Source organism: Manis pentadactyla, chromosome 9 (genome assembly GCF_030020395.1).
Source record: "Manis pentadactyla isolate mManPen7 chromosome 9, mManPen7.hap1, whole genome shotgun sequence".
NCBI classification, from domain to species: domain Eukaryota; kingdom Metazoa; phylum Chordata; class Mammalia; order Pholidota; family Manidae; genus Manis; species Manis pentadactyla.
In genome coordinates, this window is record NC_080027.1 from 46,721,290 (window position 1) to 46,730,888 (window position 9,599).

The following is a 9,599-nucleotide window of genomic DNA, read 5'->3' on the forward strand; positions in this document are numbered from 1 at the left end:
GTATGTGTGGGGGCATTTGAAGGCCTTTTTAACACTTTAAACAGACTTTGTAAAGGCATACTGCATGAAACCCTGAAGCACCAGAACATAGAAATCTTTTGATTTCCATCTTTGTTGGAAATCTTCTCCCTGATATGAAGCAGCAGATTGAAGATAATGTAGTTGGATGAGCAGGTCAGCTCTTTGATATCACTTAAGCTGCTACCCAGTTCTTTGAGAGTTAAAAGCAACTGTCCTTATCTCACAAATACTTGTGAACCCATAAATGTAGCTCTATAAACAGTTCAAAGTCCACCTATCCTTACCATCCCCCAAACCTTCCCTATACATCTCAAAATGCCCACAGTTACTGTGAAAGATAAGGAATTTGGAAACAAAATGCCCTGCTCTTAAGAGAATGAAGGAAAAATATAAATAATAATTACCTGGATTTCTGATAGTAGACATATGTACCCTCAAACTCTTAGGAATAAACTTGCATTCTTTCTCTGTCTCGTGAAGATGTAAATATTGCCAGGTCTTTGAAGTATAAACACCCTAGGAGTGTTTATAACACACTGCTCACACTTGCTTGAGACTGAAAGGAAAAAAAAAAGGAGGGGAAAGAGGCTTTTAAAACACAAACTGCTATAGAAGCTCCCTAGCCTAAATCTAGTCTACAGCCTTCATAAGATTACTGGTCAAGGACAAACACAAATCTTAAAAAAGTCTTTTCCATAGATATTAATAAAAAACTTTAGCCTTATTAATGGGTAACCTTAATTTGTTCTATCTGACAGACATAATTTGAATTCAATTGTTATTTATAAACTAGTAAGTTTTGTACTGGTGTACCTGATACATGGCTAAAATTTTGGAATTGAAGCTATAGAGTCTCTTGTCTGTCTGTGTGTTTATGTATAACTATAGATGTATGTTATGTATATATGATATTTTTCTACCTCCAGATGGCATTGCCAAACTTAATTTGTAAAAAAAATTCTTTAATTGCCTTAAAGAAAAATAAGTTCTTATCAGATTAAATATTTCAAAACTCTCAGAAATATAATAGAAACTAACACAAATGCCTTTTAAGTTTATGTGACCTGGGATACTTTAAGTAAATAAAATCTAGGTTAAGTTTGTTGGTTTAGTTAAAACAGACATGTCTTCAGAGTTATCAAGATTAAATATAATGCAGACATACAACTTTTATTTTACCTGGTTTTATTAGTCAAGAAAGCTCATGTTATCCCAGTCACAAAATTTGTTGCCAATAAAATGACTTAAAATAATAGCTAGCTGCTGAATGTCTCATGAAATTTTCATGAGTAATCTAAATATAACTATTAATACAATTGAATTAAATAGATGTAAGTGGGATATAAGTTTGTAAATGAGCTCTTCAATAATAAACATGTTTTAGGCTATGTTTACTTCGGTTTCCCTAAAACTTTTTAGTAACTCACACCCTTTAATTTTGCTAAGTTAAGTTAAGTTATGGAAATTCATTGATTATCTAGATTATTTCTAAATAAGATAAAATACTGAAACATTAATTACTGAACATAGGTGTATCCACTTTTGGCTTCTTATTACAGAGAAACTAAAGATATTTGGACCTGTCAATGAACATGTCTTGTGCCATACTGAGGAAAAATTATGCTATTAGAAACTATATGTTTTTAGAAATTATGAAATGTATTAATAAATTTGCCAATATACAGAATGTTGGTGTAACAATTCACAATTTCTTACTTAGTTTTCACTAGAAAATATGGTTTCTAAGAGTTAGGAATCTAATTAACCGTATACAATTAAAACTACTAGAATAAGGGAAACAACTCTGACAAGCAAAGTAGGATGTTTTTTTGGCTAAGAAAAGGTATAAGGTAGGGAAAAATGTTTTTGTTAAGGGAAAAAGTAGTACAATGGTTGGTTGTTTCAGAAAAAGAAAGAGGAAAAGAAAGAATTAACTATATGGATATAGAAAGTGGTTTGTATAAAGTTACTAAAAATATGATATGTAATGTTATTAGTCCTAATTCCAGTTATCATCTTAAAATGTGTGTTACAGAAGTAACTAAATTTCCTTGTTAACTGTGTTAAAATGAACTCTCATCAGATCTTTAACCATGGCCATTTTTAAGTCTTCTGCTATCTGTAGACACATTATTTTACTCAAATGCTTTTGCAGAAGTGTTCCTGCAAAAGTGCTTCATCTTCAAGAATTCTTATGGAAAAGACTCTAACAAATACAGGTCTCTGATAACTTTCATTTCATACCATTGAACTAGAATTAGAAACTAATTGTTTCATAAAACAACGATCAAGATCAACAAAATTAATTATGTGGGACTGAATGAACTGATGAGGATGCTTATAATTTTTATGATTCTTTTTGTTTTAACTGTTGGTTCTTTTATATTATGTTTTTCCAGATTTAAAGAAACTTTTTTCTTTTTTCTCTTAAGCTATCAGCAATTTAGTAAAGTTTACCTTTGTCAATATAGATGAAATATTTATCTTTTTCTTTCTGCCTAATCCCTCAAGAATTCAGAAACTCTTAGTGAGTATTCCTATTTTCTTGGCAATAGAGTTATTTGCATAAGTTTAATAGGAATCTGTTCTTATAGGAGTACAATTGGACAGATTCATTTTATTACCAAGGCTTTGACTGGAATGTCAATTTCGAGAGAGATTTACATTGACTCAGATATGAACAGACAGTTTTAAGGAACTAAGGTTGACTTTATGGAGCCAATAAAGACTTTATGGAGCCAAAAAAAAAATTGGCCTGATACTATGCTTACAGGGTTCCTGGCAGCCTTATGAGGTAATTAAGGAAGGTCACTTCCTGGAAGGCCCAGGAACCTCTGAATATTTGGGGGACCTCAAAAATAGAGGAATTTGCCCAATCTAAAGGTATTGTAGGTGAAATCTGATGGTGAGTCCTTAGCTTGCTTCTTAGCCTTGAGAGTTTTAAAAATTCCAATCTGAGATTCCTTATGAAAAGTTCCAGAAAAGCAGACTTACAAGAACCTTTATGGTCATTAGCTATTCTTGCTGAATTTAGGTAAATGAACATGCAAATTTAATGAGTCTAGACTTATTAGCAAAACAAATTACTCTTTGATGATCTCCAGTAGACATGGGGTTGACTATAGAGAGAAAATTATGTTTCAATAGAAAACTATAGCACACCCTTGTAGATATCAGATTCTAGTCCTGTTTATTGTCTTTGAAGTTCTCTTTTCTACCTGTAAATTGAACTGGATCCTGAATTCTTCTAGGTTCCTTTAACACTTGGCTACAACTCTCCAAATGAACATTTCCAATTTTCTTCCACTTTCATGACTTAGAATCACTGAGAATTAAAACTGCCCTTTTCTGGAAGCCACACAGGCTAAAAATGGACAATGTGATATAAACTTCAGAGAAATCACTTTAATAGCTCATACTGAACAATCTTTGTACCTGTTGCTGTGTGGGCCACTCAGAAAGATCACCAGACATATTCAAACTGAAAACCAGGAAAACCTGCCATATCACCACTGCCTACTCTCACTTCTACTGAAGATGTTTAGAGCTCAACATCTAGAATCTTCTTGACTGGCTGCTTTCAAAACTCAGAAACTGGGATTATACTCTGCTCCAGTCATTAATCATTGTTTTTGTTTTCTTTCCATAGGAATGACTCATTAAATACCTGATTGCTTGTGCAATATAGGCCTAACTTTGGGAGCCTATCTGCATCATCACCTCTTAAAATGCGTTTAATAGAACTAATCAATTGTCAGGAAAGAGACTGGTTCAGTGAGATGCAGCCATCTACCAACTCAACTTCTGGACTGAAATTTCTTAGGGAAGTTTCAAAGGCATGATTGGGCGGAGTAGAATATGCCAACCCAAAATGTATCATTTTGGCATGTGAATTATTTTGAGCTGAAGGCAATTAAGACCACTTTCATCTCTTACTTAACTGCCCAAAAGAATTTAGATAAGGGTCCTGTGCCAGGAAAAGAGCTATTATCAGAGATAATTTTTTGTGTCAAAAAGACTTATCTGTATGGCATGGCAAGCATTTGTTTACCAAACGTTTACTCTTCTCATCTTCCTGTTAATTGTTTTCCTTTGCTTTAAAGCTCCTACCCCTTTCTCCTTAGCTCAGGAAGATATATAAGCCCCAATTGCTTGACTGCCTTTGAATCTTCATTTCTTTGTAGGACTCCTATACACATATAAGTAAATTTGGTGTTCTGCTGTTAATCTGTCTTATGTCAATTTAATTACTAGACCAGCCAAAGAATTTAGAAGGGAAAAATATTGTAGTGCAATCCCCTACAATATTGTAGCACATGAGCCTCTCCCCATCTTCTTTGCTCAGGGCTCTATACTATTAACCCAGCTCAAATTTCTCCTTATTTATGAAGACTTCCATTCATCTTTCAGGTCGAGTTGGGTTAGTACCTTTCCTCTCTGTGCTTGAAATAACATCCATTACTTACATGAATCATAATAACTATGTTAAATTTTTCCTGAGCCTTTTGCCTCTGGAAACCAGTGACAGTTAAAGAAATCCTCTCTCCTTTTGTCTTCTGAGAAACAGCTTAGTGAAAAGAACTACCCTTCCCCGTTTGACTTAAAATATAATTCACCAATCTCTCTCTTTTCATTTAAAAGGAGGCCAGATACAGACCCTTTAAATTCCCATTCTTTGCCTCATAAAAGATTAGCTGTGTTGTTTGTCGACACTGATCAATTAAAACAAAGTGTAACTTGACTAAGTATTAGTCAAGCTTCTCTTCTTTCTCCAGCCCCTGAACTTTGACCTACCTTCCTCCTGACCTAGCACACAACCCCTCCTTAATGAGCCCTCCTAAGGATTGGCAGACTTAGGAAAAAATATTTCCTGATTATCCCTCTCCTTCATATATTACGCTTTCCAGCTTAGTTGACTCCTCTCCATAAAAGAAAATCCCTTTCTGCCTGGCCTCTGAGGCTCTTGCAGCTCTGTGGTTGTTTCCCCCTATTGCTATGGTCTCCTTCCCCTTATTGCAATAATACTTTCAAATAAGGTCTCTTTTTACCTAGGTCTGGATTTATTTTTATTCAGTAACACAAATCACCAAATTGTTTAATTGTCTGTTTAGATAATGTATTCACTTTCCCTCAGATTTGTAGCTATTTTTTTGGAACAATGACAATGCCAGATTCATATTTGTGTTCTTACCATGTCTTAATCTGCCTCTGCTTCTGACTGTTCCCGAAGCTATTTCCATCAAGTTCTGTTTCCATTTTAGTCTCTGAGTCTGTAGTTCTCTCTCTCTGCCTGCCCCATTTCTCTCCTTCTTCTTCACCTACCTGAGTCCTTGAGGTCAAGCTCCTGTCTTCAGGTTTCTTGAAAGAGACTGTAGAAGGTAGAGTATGTTCCTTCCCTGAGTCTGGTAGGATGGTGACTCATCTCCAGTACAGACTCTGGCTCTCTGCATGGGAGGGGAACGTGAATTTATACTTTAGACAGGAAGTGAAAAACTGGTTTCACTTCTGTTTTTATTGGTTGTTTTTTAAAAAAATTCAGTAGGGTGCAGCAAAAGCAGTTCTGAGAGGGAAGTTTATAGTAATAAATGCATGTATTGTGAAACTAGAAAGATCTCAAATAAAGAATCTAACTTTATACTAGAAAAAGAGGAATGAATTAAGCCCAAAGTTAGCAAATTAAGCTCAAAGTTAGAAGGAAGGAAATAAAAAAAGAGAATAGAAATAAATGAAATGGAAACCAGAAACACAATAGGAAGGATCAATAAGACTAAAAGCTGATTCTTTGAAAAGATAAACTACAAAAAAGAGCAAAGATGCAAATAAATAAAATTAGAAATGAAAGAGGAGACATTACAACTGATACTACAGAAAAACAAGAGGGTTATGAGAGTACTATGAATAATTATGTGCCACCAGATACATAACCTGAAGAAATGGATACATTTCTAGAAATACACAACCTACCAAGACTGAATCAGGAAGAAATGGAAAATCTGAACAGATTAATATTGAGTCAAGAGATGGAGTCAGTTATCAAAAAATTCTCAACAGAGAAAACTCCATGACCAGACAGCTTCACTGATGAATTCTATCAAACATTTAAAGAAGAATTAATACCAATCCTCCTCAGACTCTTTGAAACCATCAAGGAAGAGGAATATGTCTGAACTCATTCTATGAAGTCAGAATTACCTTGCTAGCAAAGTCAGATAAGGATACCACAAGAAAAGTAAACTACAGACCAATATCCCTAATGAATATAGATGCAAAAATTCTCAACATATGAGCAAACTGAATTTAAGAACACATTAAAAGGATTATACACCATGACCAAGTGGGATTTATCCCTGGGATGCAAGGATGGTTCAACATATGCAAGTCAATAAATGCAATTCATCATATCAATAAAATGAAAAATTAAAGATAAACATCATATAAATAGATGCAGAAAAAGCCTTTGACAAAATATAATATCCTTTCATGATAACAACACTTAATATTGGGTGTAGAAGGAACATACCTCAGTGTAATAAAGGCCATATTCAACCAACCCACTCCTAACATTATACTAAATGGAGGAAAATTGAAAGGGTTTCCTCTGAGATCAGAAACAAGACAAGGTTGCCCACTCTCACCACTACTATTCAATATAGTACTGGAAGTCCTAGCTAATGCAATTGACAAGACAAAGAAATAAAGGATATCCAAATTGGGAGGGAAGAAGTAAAATTGTCATTATTTGCTGACAGCATGGTCTTATATATAGAAAATCTCAAAAAATCATTAAAAAAAACTGTTGGAATTAATCAAGTTTCAGTAAAGTGGCAGGTTACAAAATCAACTTACAGAAACCAGTGGCATTCCTTTACACTAATGAAGAAGCACTGGAAAAAGAAACAAACAAAAGTATCCCAATCAAAACAGCATCAAAAGTGATAAAATATTTAGGAATAAATCTAACCAAGGAAGTGAAAGAATGTACAATGAAAACTCTAAGACTTTTCTGAATGGAACCAAAGCAGACACAAACAAATGGAAAGATGTTCAAAGATCAGAAAAATAAGTCTTCTTGTTTAAATGGCCACACTAGTCAAAGCTATCTACATACTACACACAATCCCTATCAAAATACCAAAGGCACTCTTCATGAAGTTAGAAGAAACAGTCCTAAAATTTGTGTGGAACCACAAGGACCTCAAATAGCCAAAGTAATCTTGAGAAAGAAGAATAAAGCCAGACACATCTGGTTTCAAACTATACTACAAAGCCATAGTAAGAAAAACAGTCTGGCACTAGCACAAAAATAGACCCACAAAGCAATGAAACACAATAGAAAGCTTAGAATTCTATCTTGGCATATATGGTCAACTAATATTTGACAAGGGAGAGACAGCACTCAATGGGGGAAGGATAGTCTCCTCAACATGTGGTGCTGAGAGAAACTGAAGAAACACATGTAGAACAATGAAATTGGACTCCGATTTCACACCTTCACAAAAATTGACTTGAAATAGATCACACTTAACCACAACATCTGATACCATAAAACGTCTAGAAGAAAACAGAGAAGATGATCATTGATACTGGTTTTAGCAATGATTTTTGGACATGATGCCAAAGGCAAAATAAATGCAAATAAAAAGCAGAAATCAATAAACGGGACTACTTCAACCTCAGAAGCTTTTATATAGCAAAAGAAACAATTAACAAAATGAAAAAGAAGCCTACGGAATGGCAGAAAATTTTTGCAAACCTTATATTGGATAAGGGGTTAATATCCTAAATAAATAAAGAACTAATACAACTTAAAAACAACAACAATAACAAAAATGGGCAGAAAGACTAAAACGACATTTTTCCAAAGAGGACATCAAAATGGCCAACAGGCGCATGAAAAGATGCTCAACATCGCTAATCATCAGGGAGATGCAAGTAAAAAACCACAATGAGCTATCACCTCATACATGTTAAAATCGGTATTATCAAGAAGACGAGGGAACAAGTTCTGGCAAGAACGGGGTGAAAAGGGAACCCGTGTACACTGTTGATGGGAATGTAAAATTAGTCCAACCACTATGGAAAACAATGTGGACTTTCCTCAAAAAATTTAAAATATATCTACCATACAATTCAGCAATTCAATTTTGTGGGTCTGCCCAAGGGAAATGAAAACAGCATTTCAACAAGATATATGCACATCCATGTTTATAGCATTAATCACAGTAACCAAGATATGTAAAAAACCTGAAGGCCCACCAACACATGAATGGGTAAAAAGATGTAGTATATTTACACAATGGGAATATTATTCAGCCTTGAGAAAGGAGGATATCCTGCCATTTGCAACAACATGGATGGACCTTGAGTACATTATGCTAAGCAAGATAAGTCAAAGACATCACTGTATGATATCACTAATATGTGTAATCTAAAAAAGTCAAGCCTGTTTAAAAAAGAAATCCAAGAGTGAAATGGTGGGGATTAGGGGATGAAAATGGGAGATAAGACTGATGGTGTATAAGGATACAAATGTGTAACTAGTAGTAAATAAGCCGTGGAGAGCTAATGAGTATAGACAATAATATTGTGCTATAATGATATAATGTGATAAATATTGATTCAATGGCAATTATATTACAATATATAGATGTACCAAAGTAATGTGCCATACATCTTAAATTTAGTGCTATACACCTTGATTTTACAAAATGTAACATGTCAAATTTATCAATTAAAAAATTCAGCTGATTAAAAAATATCCTGTTCATTTATTTATTTGTTTATTTATATTACTTATTTTAAACCTGGGTTTAAAAATAACCTCAACAAGAAGACTAAAGTTGATCTGTGTGCCTGTGTTGTGTGTGTTTATGCCAGTGGTGGTGATTGGGTGAGCACAAGACAATGAACAGAGCAGAAAAAGCATGGGGAAAGAATTTGGGAGAAGAGACATGGGCACAATGGAGGTTATTCCTCAGGGAAAGTGCTTTGATTGCTTTGCTGTTGTAGTTCTTAAGTCACCAAAGAACAAAGAGAGAAGCATGCTCCCAGTGCTAAAGTAACATAGTTTTTATTTCCTATAAAAGACATGCTTTTGCTAGAATTACCTGTTTTTCTAAAGTGATTGATATGAAAATTAACAAAGTTTACAACATCAGGTTAGCTGGTTTGGATGATTCAACACTAATGTGAGCTAAACTCTTAAAAGTATATTGTGTGCTTATGGTGAGAAAGAGAATTTCACTGTTCTCTATCTTTTATATTACAGCTTTTCAGTAATGTTATTGCTGAGAGTTTTCCTTCAAACCTAAATCCCATATAAAGGATTTTGTCTGTTCATTATTATTTTTCTCCATGATCTAATTAATTATAATATTGCTTGTAGATCAGTATCTTCTGCCCATTGTTCTTCTATTTCAAACTTTATGTCTGATATACATGTTCTTCCAGGTGAACCTCAGACTCACTTTTTTTTCAGTTCCTCCAGAAATCCTACTCACACCATCCCTTATTTCCCCTCCCATTCCCAGTACACATGCCTACTTCCACCTTTCTGGATCTATACTGAGTGATCTGTG

The 9,599-nt window shown here is 34.3% G+C and overlaps 1 protein-coding gene across 6 annotated transcripts in view; it reads right to left on the reverse strand.

Moving 5' to 3' along the window:
- LOC118914656 (interferon-induced very large GTPase 1-like) overlaps positions 1-8,991 on the reverse strand; it is a 75,862-nt gene extending 66,871 nt beyond the window's left edge. For 2 of the 6 annotated variants that reach the window (XR_008999230.1, XR_005025708.2), the window contains exons 1-2: positions 5,344-8,978; positions 426-570 (exon numbers count right to left, since the gene is read on the reverse strand). Coding sequence is in view for 2 of the 6 variants with exons in the window: in XM_036889765.2 (XP_036745660.2) it covers positions 426-447 (22 nt within the window). In the remaining 4 variants the exon portion in view is untranslated. Of the gene's footprint in view, positions 1-425; positions 571-5,343 lie in introns of all 6 variants that reach the window. The other 4 variants (XR_008999231.1, XM_036889765.2, XM_036889755.2 and 1 more) reach the window with 4 other exon arrangements.
- Positions 8,992-9,599: the final 608 nt, after the last annotated feature.